This window comes from Miscanthus floridulus, chromosome 2 (assembly GCF_019320115.1).
Source record: "Miscanthus floridulus cultivar M001 chromosome 2, ASM1932011v1, whole genome shotgun sequence".
NCBI lineage: Eukaryota > Viridiplantae > Streptophyta > Magnoliopsida > Poales > Poaceae > Miscanthus > Miscanthus floridulus.
This window is the reverse complement of record NC_089581.1, coordinates 146,630,793-146,645,655: the sequence shown is the minus strand read 5'-3', so window position 1 is coordinate 146,645,655 and position 14,863 is coordinate 146,630,793. Positions and strand designations below refer to the sequence as shown.

Genomic DNA, 14,863 nt, shown 5'->3' with positions numbered 1-14,863 from the left:
CGTTCGTCCGTTCGACCTGGCCGTTGGCTCTAGGATGGGCAACGGAGACATATTTGACGAAGATGCAACGGTCTTCGCAAAAGTCCTAGAAGTGATGGCCAGTAAATGTAGTTCCGAGGTCGGTGATGATGCTGTTCGGAAGACCAAATCTGTGGATGATATCTTCGAAGAGCTCGATCGCTTTCTTTGCAGTAGCCGAGACGAGCGGTTTATATTCAATCCACTTGGAGAACTTGTCGATGGCTACATACACGTACCGGAAACCACCTGGTACTGGTTTGAAAGGCCTAATCATATCCAGTCCCTAGCATGCGACGGGCCAGGAAGCTGGGATGGTTTGCAGCTCTTGCGCCGGCATGTGTCTTTCTTAGCGAAGAATTGACATCCTTCACAACATCGGACGAGGTCTTCTGCATCAGAGATGGTTGTGGGCCAATAGAAACCAGTTTGAAAAGCCTTGCTGGCCAGTGTTCTTAAGGCCGCGTGGTTGCCGCAGGAACCAGAGTGAATTTTGAGAAGTAGCTTTACTCCCTCCTCTTGGGTGATGTATTTTTGCAGTATCCCTTCCTTAGCACTTTTCCTCATCAAGTTGTCGTCCACCAGCACATAATGCTTGCTTCGACGAATTAGGCGTTCGGTTTTAGTGTTGTCGGCGGGTACCTCGGCGCTGGTGAGGTACTTGATGAATTGCTCCCTCCAATCGGCGGCCGGCGAAGGTACTGTAAGTACTAGTTGCTCGGCGGGGGGAACTTCCTGAACTTCCTTATCTTATTTGATGGATGGCGCTAGGAGATCCTGAATGAAGACCCCCGGTGGGATCATGGCGCGAGAAGAGCCCAACTTGGATAAGTGGTCAGCGAGCTAATTTTGGTCGCGTACCACGTGGTGGTACTCGATGACGTAGAATTTTCCTTCAAGCTTCCTGATTTCGGTGCAATATGCATCCATCTTCTCGCTGGAGCAAGACCAGTCTTTGTTAAGTTGGTTAATGACCAGTGCAGAATCCCCGTACACCATGAGGCGTTTGATGCTGAGCTCGATGGCTATACGGAGTCCGTGGAGACATGCTTCATATTCGGCGGTGTTGTTGGAGGCCAAAAAGTCTATCTGGAGAATGTATCGGAGCTTATCCTTGGTCGACGTAATGAACAGAATGCCCACACCAGCACCGTTGATGTTAAGGGCGCTGTCGAAGTACATCACCTAGTGCTCGAGGCAAGTGGCAGCAATAGGCTCTTGGATGTCGGTCCACTCAGCGATGAAATCAGCCAGCGCCTATGACTTGATGGTAGGCTTGCTTCTGAATTCAATGGAATAAGTACCGAGCTCAATAGCCCACTTGATGATGCGGCCATTGGCCTCCTTGTTGCAGAGAATGTCCCCCAGAGGGAACTCAGTGACCACAGCGATCTTGTAGTAGTCGAAGTAGTGTCAAAGCTTGCACGATCTAATCAGAATTGCATATAATAGCCTTTGTACCTGAGGATAACGAGTTTTGGGCTCATTAAGTACCTCGCTTATGAAATATACCGGACGTTGCACCTTGTAGGCGTGCCCAGCTTCCTCGCATTCGACGACAATAGCTGTGCTGATGACGCGAGAAGTGGTGGCGATGTAGATCAACAGAGTTTCATCTGGTCGTGGCGCTGTCATGATCGAAGGCTTTGTTAGGAACAACTTGAGTTGCTCAAAAGCTATGTCTGCCTTCTCCGACCAGGAGAAGCGCTCGGAGGCCTTGAGGAACTTGAAGAAAGGTAGCCCTTTTTCGCTGAGGCGTGATATGAAGTGGCTTAAGGCAGCCATGCAGCCAGTAAGCTTCTATATATCCTTGACACATGTCGGTCGTTTCATGTTAGTGATGGCGGAGACCTTGTCAGGGTTAGGTTCGATGCCTCGAGCACTAACAATGTAGCCCAGCAGTATACCGGATGGAACTCCAAAGATGCACTTTGAAGGGTTCAACTTCCATCGGTACTTGTTCAAGTTGGCAAAAGTTTCCTCAAGGTCGGCGATAAGATTGTCGGTGGCCTTGGTCTTGACGACCACATCATCGATGTAGGCTTCGACGTTGCGGTCGATCTATTAGTCGAGGCATGTCTAGATGACCCTTTGATAGGTTGCTCCGGCGTTCTTGAGTCCGAAGGACATGGTTGTGTAGCAGTAAGCACTGAAGGGCATGATGAACGATGTCTTGATCTGATCTTCTTCCTTCAGGGAAATCTGGTGATAGCCAGAGTAACAGTCAAGGAAGGAGAGCAGTTCGTAGCCAGTGGTGGAGTCTACAACCTTGTCTATCCGAGGCAGGCCGAAGGGGTCTTTAGGGTAGTGTTTGTTAAGATCAGTATAATCAACACACATTCTCCATTCTTTATTCTTTTTTCGAACAAGAACAGAGTTTGCTAACCAATCTGGATGATACACTTCTTTTATGAATCCGGTAGCTAAGAGCCATTTTATTTCTACCCTAATAGCCTCCTTGTCTGGCGCGAATCGGCGGAGTTTCTACTTGATCGGTTTAGCGGTCGATGAGACATTCAAGGAGTGCTCGATCTTCTCCTATGGTACCCCCAACATGTCTACATGTTTCCAAGCAAACACGTCGGCGTTGGCACATAGGAAGGAGATGAGCGCGCTTTCCTATTTAGGGTCAAGGTGAGCCCCAATCTTCACGGTCTTGGAGGGATCGTCGAGGCCGAGGCCGACCTCCCTGACTTCCTTTGACTTGGCGGAGGCGTAGGGAGGCTCTAGCTCTGGGATCTTCATGTCTTTGGAAGGCACCGTCTTGGCTTCGGTGACCACGCTAGCCATCTAGATGGAGAGGTCGGTAGCTTCGGCGAGGGCGAGACTCTCTATCTCGCAGGCGTAGGCGATAGTGAAGTTGGCCCGTAGGGCCAAGACTCTAACGGGCGAAGGCATCTTTAGCACCAAATAGGCGTAGTGCGGCATAGCCATGAACTTGGCCAGAGCTGGCCGACCAAGTATGGCGTGGTAGGCGGTGTCGAAGTCGGCGATGTAGAAGTTGATATGTTCGACGCGGTAGTTGATTGCCGTGCCGAACTAAACTGGTAGGGTAATCTCTCCAAGTGGTTTGGAGGCCCTGCCTGGTACCACACCCTAAAAGGTGGAGTCGGAAGGTGTGAGATCTGACAAACCGAGGCCTAGCTCTTTTAGGGCTCCGGCGAAGACGAGATTTAGAGCGCTCCCATCGTCAACAAGCACTTTTCTGAAGAGCACCTTCTGTACGGTTGCGTCGAGGACGAGGAGAAAACACCCTATGTAGGGAATATCTGCCCACTGGTCGGTCCTGCTGAAGGTGATGGGGACCTCAGACCATGGGCGATAGCTGGGGTTGGCGGTGGCGTCTTCCATAGTGACGGAGAGCACCCGCTGTGCGGCGAGCTTCCGCTCTCTTCTGCTCTTAGTGGAGGTGAGGCCCCCAAAGATGGTGGCGACCACCTTGTCGTGGTCCTGAAAGGCATTGTTGTTGCCCCTAGGTGGTCGGCGACCTCCAGCTCCATCATTGGCATCATCGTCCAGCTTCTTATCCTAGAACTCCTTAGCCAAACCGATGTAGTCCTTCATCTTATGTTTGGTGTTCTTATGAAGAGGGCATAGGCCATCAAGGATCTTTTGGTACTGTTCATCGTAGTTGTGCTTGGCACGAGGTTGACTGATGGCGGCGACGATGTGGTCTGGCCGGCGGCGGTGATTTTAGCTAGGCCTGGGTCCTTCTGTCCGATCACGGCCGCTGTCACGATGGTAGCTGCGGTCGTCGGGGCGGCGGTCGCTGTGCCGTTGGTCGTTGGGGGGGTTGTCATAGCGGCGAGATGGGCGATGAGTGCTCGCATCCTCGTTGAAGCGCACCTCGGCTTCCTCAGCGTCGGCGTACTGGTTGGCCGTAGCGATCATCTCGCCGATGCCGGTGGGCGGCTTGCGGTTGAATTTGGAGCGAAGCTCGCGATAGTGGAGTCCTCGGATGAAGGCGGTGATGACCTCAGCTTCCGTGATGTTGGGAATAGAGTTCCTCATCTCGGAGAAACATCGGATGTAGCTGCGGAGGAGCTCGGACGGCTTCTGGTTGATGCGGTTGAGAACATGCTTGGTGCCGGGTCAAGTACACGTGACCATATAGTTGTCGGTGAAGACTTTCTTCAGCTCTTCCTAGGATCCGATGGAGTCCGGCACAAGGCTGGTAAACCAGCTCATGGTGGGTAGCGTGAGCATGATGGGGTGATAATTTGTCATGACACTAGTGTCTCCTCCAATGGCGCGGACAGTAGTGGCGTAAGCCTGCAGCCACTGTGTCGGGTTCATCCTTCCTTCGTAGGGCTCGACCCCAGTGATCTTAAAACCATGGGGCCACCGAAGTGTTCGGAGCGCCCTTGTGAAAGCTGGAGGCCCCTTCGGGTTGTCCACACCATCGTCTGCAGCGTTGCGATCAGCGATAGGCTCGAGGGCTGAGTCTGGGTTGCCGTACTCCTACTCGTACTCCTGGCGGCGACGTACTTCGTCTTCATGGCGACCAAAGCGAAATTGCTCGATACGCCATCGTGCATCCTGGAGGTTGCTGAGGTGCACTCGAGCATCCTGTTTGACCTCCTGGTCGTGTTGGCGATGGTGTTCGGCGTGGTGGCCCCCGGCTCCCCCCTGGAGAGGTAACGACTGGTCGGCGAAACGACTTTGACTGGGGCGGCGATTAGATCTCGGCGCAACTGATCGGTGAATCGCGCTCGTAGAGCACGAAGGTCTCTGATCCTCACAAATCTCATTAACCTGACAGTGTGCCGCTTTAAGCATGGCGACGACCTTGGCGAGCTCGGGCGTTTGCGAGAGACGAGCGAGCTCATTGGCGGCCACTGCCAGATTGGCGTTTAGAGTCTTGAAAATGCCGTGGCTGTCAACGCAGAGAAATTCTTCGTCGAGGTCGCGGTGGAGCGGGAGCGGTCTTCCCTGTGAATCGAGCCGATTATTCCGAGCAGCCTCGGCCCTCGCAATGGCTACCTTATTTTCTCGCCGCTACGCGCGGTTGACGTTCCGGTTCTCCCGAGCAACGCGCTCCTCCTTGGTTTCACCATTCCGAGGAGGGCTGTCGACGCTAACGTTGAAGATCACACCACCCCGGAAGGGTGGAAGAAGGAGTTGCTCGGAGAAGGTTTCGACGAGGGTCTCCGTAGAGCCCTAAGACTCAGAGCCTAGATTTTCCTCCGGGATGGTCTGGAGGGGCACTCCGGGGCACCGACCTAAGTGTAGCAAGTTGACAGCTGGCGGAGGCTGGACGGCGATCTGGTCGGCGAGTAGATGGGCGGATTCCACCTGGTCGGCGAATTTGCCCCTCAGGGCGTGTTGGTAAGCAGCGGTGGCTTTGGTGAACCCGAAGGGTAGGGCCGTAACCCCTGGAGTTTCTCGAGCAGCCTCCGATAGATCTGGATCGGAGGGTGGTCGGTGCTGAACCAAAGTGTCCAGAGCCGATTCGGCGATGGAGTGACAATCGGCGAGCTTCAGTCCGACCCGATCGATGGATTCGATCAGATCGTCGTTGTTGATCAGCCTCCTCTGGTAGCGAGGAAGCGGACGACGAGTTGTTGCTCTAAGATTGGATCTGCAATCACAGGTGCGGGGATAATCGGAGCAGAATCGATCTGCACTGGCTCAAGGAGCTCTCCGACTCCGTCAGCGTGGATGATCCACGAGATCGATCCGACCGTGAAGATCTGGCCGAGCTACGGGAGGGACGAAGAGCCTACGGACAAAGCCATCTTGTTCGACAAGAAAACAGCATGCACACCCCTACCTGGCGCGCCAACTGTCGATAGAATATCGTCGGCGGTCCTCCGAGGGGTATCCCACGAAGGTAGATTGATCGGCAGAGGAGTGTGAGATCAAGAATAAGAAGGCAACAGAGACACACGAGTTAAACAGGTTCAGGCCGTCAGTATGACGTAATACCCTGCTCATGTGGTCTGTTGGTTTGTATTAGCTATCGTATGATATTGCGTGTGTTTGGAGGGGGTCCCTGCCCGCCTTATATAGTCTGGGGAGCAGGGTTACAAGTCGATTAGATCTGAGAGATAACCGGAAAGTAATAACTGATTACAGGAATCTTGGGATCCTACATATCCTAACAGATCTCATATTATCTTCAGGATATCTCCCCGGTGTCTTGCGGGAGGCGCCGAGCAGAGTCGTGCCCCGCAAGGCTTCGTCTTGTGGGCTGGACCACCCCTGGGAGCGCAGCCCATATGGTCTACCATGCGTATCCAGGGTCGTACCCCACAGCCCCGGAGACGTACCTTTTTTTAATTAAACGTCGTTTTATTTCTCTTATTATGTTGGTCATAGTTTTTTCGCGAACGAATGGCAAGGTACTTACTGCTAATTACTGCCGGCGGCTGCTGACTACTGACTGAGAGGGTACCGTTGCACAGATTCTGCAGGCATAGGATCGGGCGAGACGAGGTGGAATGGAAGATTAAACTAATCTCCTACTAGGACCAGCAGGCCCAGAGAGGCAACAGGGAACGGTAGAAAATACATTAGTACGTAGCTGATCCGTGTAACGGTATGATTTGGGGCGGGGCGTCCGGCGTCCCGACCCCGACAGCGAGCCATGGATGGACTTCAACAAACGGTCGCTCTCCTCCCCCGCCTTTATAAGCGCCTCCGTCGCGCCTTCACTCGCCACCACCATCCTCTTCCTACCTCACCTACTCCTCCGCCCTCCTCATCCGCGTGCTGTGTGTGAGCTGCCCCGCAACGATCCAATCCAAGCCACAGGACGGACAGGATGCAGTCCAAGCACCGGATCTTCGCGGAGGACCTGCTCCTCGCGGCGGAGGGCGAGGACCACTTCGACCGGGTGCCCGACTCCCTGGTGCTCCTCATCTTCAACAAGCTCGCCGACGCGCGCTCCCTCGGGCGCTGCTCCGCGGTGTCGCGCCGCTTCAACGCGCTCGTCCCGCTCGTGGACGACGCCTGCCTGCGCATCGACCGCGTCATCCCCGCCGACGCCGCCGACGGCGGCGACGCACTGGGCGGGCCGCGCCCGCGCGCCGTGCTCTCGCACCTCCTCAAGGCCATGCTGCAGGCCGTGCTCAAGCCCTTCGGGCACTGCGACGCCAAGTCCGCGGCGGCGGCGCACAAGCACGGTCAGCAGGGGCAGCAGCACCACCACCACTCGCCGGCGCAGGTGCTCAAGAACTTCAGCAGCATCCGCAACCTCCGCATGGAGCTCCCCGTCTCCGACGTCGGCACCGACGACGGCGTCGTCCTCAAGTGGAAGGCCGTGTTCGGCAGCACGCTGCAGAGCTGCGTCATCCTCGGCGGCACCAAGGTGGACCGGGCTGCTGCTGCCGCGGGCGCGGGACCCCACGCCTCCTCCGCTCCCCCCGCCGACGCTGGCGACGCCGCGGGAGGCCCTGACCACAGCGGCAGCATCCCGGAGTCCTTCTACACCAACGGCGGGCTCAAGCTGCGCGTGGTGTGGACCATCAGCTCCCTCATCGCCGCGGCCACCAGGCACTACCTCCTCCGCGAGATCGTCAAGGAGCACCCCACCCTGGAGCAGGTCGCGCTCACGGACGCCAACGGGCAGGGCACGCTCAGCATGGGGCGCGACCAGCTCAGGGAGTTCAGGGACAAGCCGCTCGCCGCGGCCGCGGCCGCCAACCGCACGCAGGTGCCCGCCTGCAACATGAAGCTCCGCTACGCGCCGCTGCTCGAGCTCTCCGACGGCACCAGGATCCACGGCGCCACGCTCGTGGTCATCAAGCCCGTCGGCGACTCCCCGGGCGGCGGCAGGAAGGAGCTCGACGAGTTCGTCGCCGGCGCCTTCGACGGGCCCTTCAGGGAGGCCGTGGCCGCGCTCAGCAAGCGCCGCACCTACCTGCTCGAGATGAACGGCTTCTAGTCTGCGCCGCCTCCGATGCAACAGCAAGACCTGTCCCCACCACCTCCATGGCATGATGGCAATGGCCATTGGCCAGTGAGCAACAGAGATTGCTCCACTCGCTTCAGCTCAGCTCGGGGGGAATTCCTTCCTCCTCGCATCGCATGTCGCAACAACCAACGCTGATGCCTCCTCGTCCTCGGATTTCGTTACTGCCTTGGTATCCTTGTGAAAATAGTATATACTGTAGAATGGAGTGGGCAGCGCCAGCAGCCAGCTTGGTGCTATCATGAACCGAATGAAGCAGTCAGTCACATTTTTCAATCAAACGTTGTCTGTAAAGGTTCTGAGATGAAATCACAGTTTCAATCAATGAAATGAATGGGATGAAGCAATCACATTTTCAATCAGGTGTTGTCTTGAGACTACTGTGAAAAATCTTGGACGGAATTGCAGCCCGGCAATTCAAAACATGCCTTTTTGCCAAATGGAAACGAGAAAATCACACGAGATTTGCATATAATAAGGACTGTTTTTTTCCCCTGCGGGTAAAACACTTGACGAGGAATTGCAGGACTGACGAATAAATCCTGTATTGGTAGTGATGATCCGGATTGAACCTCTCTCCATATTTGGTTAAAATGAGCTACATAATGTTAGATTCTTAGGATCATCTTGGTGTAGATTAGAGAAAGAATCCGATACTAGTTGAATCAAAACGATCTTGAATATGAATCGGAAGAGGGAGAGAGAGAGAGGCACGTACCTTCGCGGTTGTCAGAGGAGGTAGAGGAGGAAGAACGGAGTGCAGCCCGGTAGAGTCCAGAGGACAGGGGCGCGGCCAACGGCGCTTCCCGCCACTTGCAGCCCGCTCGCGATCGGAGGGGCTTCTAGGGTTCTTCGGTGGGTCAGTGACGGCGATAAACCTCGTCACCCGTGTCGTGGCCCCCACCTCTCTCTTTATATAGCACTGTGTGACAGGGGGCCGCCGACCAGTGGTCGGTTAAGCGTCCCCGATCAGAACGCGGTCTAGGGGTCCGATTGGCCGTTTGACCAATTAGTAGAGATCAAACTAACATTCTCCCCCTTCTCTCACCGTATGACTTAAACTTAACTTACTTACTTTATCTTGTTCTCATTCCATCACAGATCAGTGCATAGAGCGTGCCTCATCGTCACGATCAGTTGCCATTAGATTTAACAGCTACAATGCATCTCTCTGTTTTGAAACAGATACTCAACTAGGCCCTTAGTATCTAGAAATCATAGGCTTTTCCATAAACCCATGTCGACTGTGTGTTATCTGAACGCACTGGGTGGTTAGCCTTTGGTAAGCGGATCCGCAAGTACTTGCTTGGTACTCATATGCTCAATGCTTTCAAAATAATTCTGGATTTTCTCCTTTACAACATATAACTCAATGTCAATGTGTTTGGCAGCACATTTGACCTGTTGTCTTAGGAGTTGACTACTTTAAATGGTTATTGCTGTTGACTACCATTGTTAAATCCGGGTACTAATTCCCTTAGCCTTCTTTTGCCTGTTCCTAAGGCCTCATGACAAGCTATACTATGGTATGCATCATTGATGACACCACAACTGTTTCATTGGAGCTTTTCCACAATAATACTCTAACTGCGAGTGCTAGCAACTACTGTGAATTTCACTACACATCTCACCAAAACTTAACATTTGTACCCCCAACTATTTGAGAGTTCTTGTTCTTTCTTACTCAGCATGACGCCTATGATACTTTGCAAAATTACAAGACATTTTTAACTCCATTCCAATTATCTAGATTTGGACTAGACTTCTGTCAAAATATTCCGGATACGTAAACTACGTCAGGGTAAGTTCTTACTTGTACTTGTACTCTCATCAAAATTCAACAGTTGAAGCATATGGAACATGTTCAATTGATCGATCTCATATCGGTTTCTGGAACACTTAAAGTTACTAAATCTATTACCCTTGACTATAGGAGCAAGCGTAGGTTTACTTGCATGCATATTTTATTTCTTTAGAATCTTTTCTAAGTATGCCTTTGTGATAGTCCTAATACTCCATTTTCTTCTATCTCGGTGAATTTCGATTCATAAAACCAATGACGCTTCACCAAGATCATTCACATTGAAACTTGAGGACAAAACTTCTTCTCCAATGATAGATTAACATCACTACTAGTGAGTAGAATGCCATCTATTCACAGGATGTGGAAAATGAATTTTTTATTCTTGAACTTCGCGTAAACGCTATTGTCCTTCTCATTTTCTTTAAAGCCCAAACTTTCTCTTTGTTTCATCAACTTCAAATACTATTGTCTAGAGACATGTTTTAACCCATAAATAGATTTCTACAGGCGGCATCCCATACGTTCTTTTACTTCCACGACAAAACTTTTGGGTTGTGACATGTAAACATTTTTATACAAATCCCCATTGAGGAATGTCGTCTTTACATCCACCTGATATAACTCTAAATCGTAACGTGCCAATAACACCATATTGATTCTAAAGAATCCTTGTATGAGACTGGAGAGAAAACTCTCATCGTAATCTATTAATCCTCTTTGCGTAAAGCCTTTTGCTACAAGTCATGCTTTATATCTTTCTACATTCCCTTTGGAGTCACGTTTTGTGTTGTAGACCCTTTTACAGCCTACTGTTTTGGCTCTATTAAGAATTTCTTCTAAGTCCCAAACATCGTTGGTATTCATCGAATTCATTAACTTCCATAGCTTCTTACAATTTAAACGAGTAAACGCTTCTCATGGCTTCTTCAAATGAGGTGGGATCCTTGGATTATTTACAAGCGGTATTCAAGCTCTTATTTTTGCAACGTTAGCCGCAGCCTATATAGGTGAATCCATAGAAGGTCATCATTGAATTAACTAGTTTTTGAAATAGTCTTTTTTTTTTTTTTAGCTTAGCCCAATTCATGCATGATTCCGGATAATCCTCTTAGTTGGAAAACTAAATAGTTCGAAAGGCGTATGAATACCTCTATTTGAATTTCTTTACTAACATAGACTTCATAGTTATCAGAAAAATTGGTTTACTAATTCTTTGAGACCTTCTGGGGCCTTAGCTACTAGCACTTCATATGGGGCTGTTGTTGCACCTCATTGCCAAGAGGCAATTGATTCTACAGGCTCCTGTATTATAAGATCCTTGTTTACATTATTCATCTTCTTCGAAAAGCCAACAACATGTGTTGTATAAGTCATACAACATCAACAGGTATTGAGTCTTCAAGTCTTAGGTCTCTACATACCTCTACATACCATGCTTCCCTAGATCTTCCCATCTTTTCTAAAGATAGTGTATCTTTAAATGTCTTATTTTGGGTTTAATCCGTTAAAACCTTATATGGAGCTTTAAGCACCACCTTGACATCTTTGAGGCTACCTACGCTATCTTCCTGTCGAAACTTTAAAAGGTCCAGCAATTTAGCTATTTCTCTGCTTAGGGGTATCATTGTTGTAACTGTTGTACTCCTCCAACAGTTTCATCTTAATTAATCTTTATCTCATTCTTAATGAAGAGTATCTTTCTTAATTGATCTTTATCTCGCTCTTAATAAAGAGTATTTTTCTTAATTGATATTAATATTCTCCCCATCGAAATATGGCATGAACTTTACTGCCATAATTTTGAGAACTATTCAGAAAATCTATGAACGAGAAGACACTTATAACTTATTTCATTCACATGATTATGTCATGTAAACAAAGTTATTTCTGGATCCGTTTAGAAGTACACTTTCCTTATTTCACTTCAAGAACTCAACGAGGTCTTTCATTAGCAGTACTTTTGTAAGTCATGCTTGCATCTTTTCTTATCTTTTGGTTAGTATTGACCATGACGATGCATTTTTATTGTGCCACGGTCAATACTAGGACAGCATAAGAGCTACCGAAAACTTCTCTCGCTATGCGGGATACAAAACATTTGAATCATCACAAAACTTCTTCCGCCATGCAGGATTGACTAGCATAAGTACTATGCCAAAACTTCTCCCCATGCGAGATAAATCTATACACAATTTACTATAACGAAAACTTAGTCATGCCGACTAAAACATTCACTTATACTTCATTTTTCATTTAAATCTCCCCGTTGGTTCTAATTTAATCAGAAAATTAGTTAACAGTCCTAAACTGGCTTAACTCAAGCGTTTTCATTCACATGCCCTAGCATTGTAGCCCGTTGGCATGCAGCCGAGTGATCTCGTCGAATTAAAACATACAAGGTGCTTCTACATCAATTCTACATCACCGTTGAGTAGAAAATAGAATTAATGCATAAAACTCATAAATTAACTTGAAATACATATAACTACTCTTCAAAATTAAATTCTTTCGTTGGTTCAAATTTAATTAGAAGATAATCAACATCATTGTAGCGGAAACTTAATAATAAAATACACTCTTTTAGTTCAGGAGCATTTCTTGGTCCTTATCTACTCTCTGAAAAATTCACCACGTTGGTGTAAAAATTTTCAGAGATTTAAACTTCAAACTTAAATTCATTATAATATTATCATCATCAACGTTGGTCAGAAAATGACAATACCATAATCTTACTTAAATAAAATGGACTACTCCTCCAATTAAATTTTTTCCATTGGTTCTAATTTAATTAGAGGATAAACATAATTATAATTTATTAAATATAACTCCTCTTCAAATAAAATTCTTCCATTGGTTCAAATTTAATTAGAAGATAATCAACATTAAACTTTGCAGTGAAAACATGAGAAAATTCTTTATCTACTTTTCAGAAGCATTTTACTTTACTCAGCTACTCTTCGAAAAAATTATCCCGTTGGTTCAAATTTTGACAAAGATTCAAACTAGACAAAAAATCTTAAAAAAATTGCTAATGAAAATAATAAAACAAAACAAAAATCGTCACTGTGCATTTGGGCCGAAAACACTCGCGCGCTATGCGCTGTCGCGACTCAGCGGCGAAAGCCGGCCCAGCCAGCCGCGTGCGCCGCGTTGTCCCCGCGCCCAGGCAGCAACCTGAGCCTGGGCCGGGAAATCACTCGCCCGCCTAGGCTGAATCCAGCCCGAGTGCTGCCGGTCGTTGATCTGCATCCGACGATCGTCCGTGCTTCTCGCCTGAGTAAAAACCCCGCCGCGGCCGCTCCCGTAGAAATCCTAGGTCCATTCGTCACTTCGCTTTCTCTCTCTTCCTTCCTCAGCGCCGCGGCGGAGAGGCGAGAGGCACAGCAGAATGGCGCCGTCGCCGGTCCCCTCACCGGTGAGTTCTCCTAAGGCTGAGCTGGCCACCGTCGAGCGGTTTAGGCGATGGTGCCCTTGACTCCGCATGGCTCCACTCCTCGAATCCTAACTCCCTCCTCTGTCCCCATTCTCTCTCTAAGTGGCTCAACACCGAGCGAGTGAGCGTAGAGAGCCACCTGAGTGAGCCCATGGTGGAGGGATGGTGGCGCCGATGCTGGCCCCCTCGCCGACGCGCGCGCTCCCTACCGGGTGAGCGCGCTGCTGTCAAGCGGCCTAGCCGCGGTGCCCTAGCACGACCATAGTACACCGACGTGGAGGCCCTTCCTGTGGTGATCCGGTGAGTGGAGGCCGACGAGGTAAGCCGCCTCCCTAGCCCTTCCCCTTTCCGCTTGATCTTCTCTGTTTGGATCTTCTTTCTTTTCTTCTCGGAGTTGGTCCAATTTAGGGTTAGGGTCAGGGTTATCCCTACTGTTCATCTTCCATGTATGTCTTCGCGGGTTAGGGTTAGGGTTTGAGTTGTTCTCGAAACTGAGACCCCCTTTGCTGTTCTTTTCTTCACCCCAGTTAGGGTTAGGGTTCGCATCGAACCCTTTTGCTTAGATCTGAATCGGATCTCTCACCTCCTTCTAATTGCTGCTACCTCAAACTAGACCTACAAACTAGCAACCTGGCTCTAATACCATTGTTAGATTCTTAGGATCATCTAAGTGTAGATTAGAGGGAGAATCCGATACTAGTTGAATCAAAACGATCTTGAACATGAATCGGGAGAGGGAGAGAGAGAGAGAGGCCCATACCTTCACGGTTGTCGGAGGAGGAAGAACGAAGTGTAGCCCGGTAGAGTCCAGAGGACGGGGGGGCGGCCGGCGACGCTTCCCGTCACTTGCAGCGCGCCAGCGATCGGAGGGGCTTCTAGGGTTCTTCGGTGGGTCAGTGGCGACGGTAAACCTCGTCACCCGTGCCGTAGCCCCCACCTCTCTCTTTATATAGCGTTGTGTGACAGGGGGCCCGCTGACCAGTGGTCGGTTAAGCGTCCCCGATCAGGACACGGTCAAGGGGTTCGATTGGCCGTTGGGCCAATTGGTGGAGATCAAACTACACATAAATCCTTTAAAATCCTAAAGGCATTACCCTTATTCAATTGGTGGAAGGCAGTGACCCTCGAGCGATCATTTTCGACACTATATCCTTAAAAAACACCTCAAACCCATTTCTTGACCCTGGGAACTTTGTGATTATGCTCGGAATGCTTTTTTGTGGTTTGCTTCTTGCTTCACCTATAGACGGTGAACCAAGCAGTGAGTAGTCATGAAGTTTTGTGCCCTTTGCTACATTTTGGGGACTGCGAATTGGCCTTTTTTGCTCCCTTCGCTACACTTGCATTGCTGAACTCAGGTTATCTGAATGAAAGTCACTAGTAACTTTTAATAATGGTCCCGTTCGCTTAGAGGAATTCTAGAGGAATCTGAAGGAATTTGTGAGAGAGAAACACTGTTCCGGATGAAAAAAAGAAGCGGATCAAGCCAGGTTTAAAGGCACGCGAACGGGCCAATGTGTGCTGTTGTTCCTATTGTATTGCCAAGAGTGGTAACCCGCAGTCTTTGTGGAACGCTCCTTTCTTGCATGCTCGTCCTTAGAACATTACCGGCACAATGCCAACTTGCAATTAGTACTTTAATACAATGAATTAGGATAAGCTTTCTTAGTCGTCCAAACTCGAATACAGTATG

At 49.7% G+C, this 14,863-nt stretch overlaps 1 protein-coding gene across 1 annotated transcript; it reads left to right on the top strand.

Annotated features, from left to right (window-relative positions):
- The first annotated feature begins 6,680 nt into the window (after window positions 1-6,680).
- Window positions 6,681-8,295, top strand: LOC136540006 (F-box protein At4g18380-like). The gene has a single exon (XM_066531994.1). The coding sequence runs from the start codon at window positions 6,785-6,787 to the stop codon at window positions 7,904-7,906; it is 1,122 nt and encodes a 373-aa protein (XP_066388091.1). The 5' UTR covers window positions 6,681-6,784; the 3' UTR covers window positions 7,907-8,295.
- Window positions 8,296-14,863: the final 6,568 nt, after the last annotated feature.

Bases quoted from the DNA above. Each gene is read 5' to 3' on its own strand.
- LOC136540006 (XM_066531994.1), top strand. From the start codon at position 6,785: ATGCAGTCCAAGCACCGGATCTTCGCGGAGGACCTGCTCCTCGCGGCG.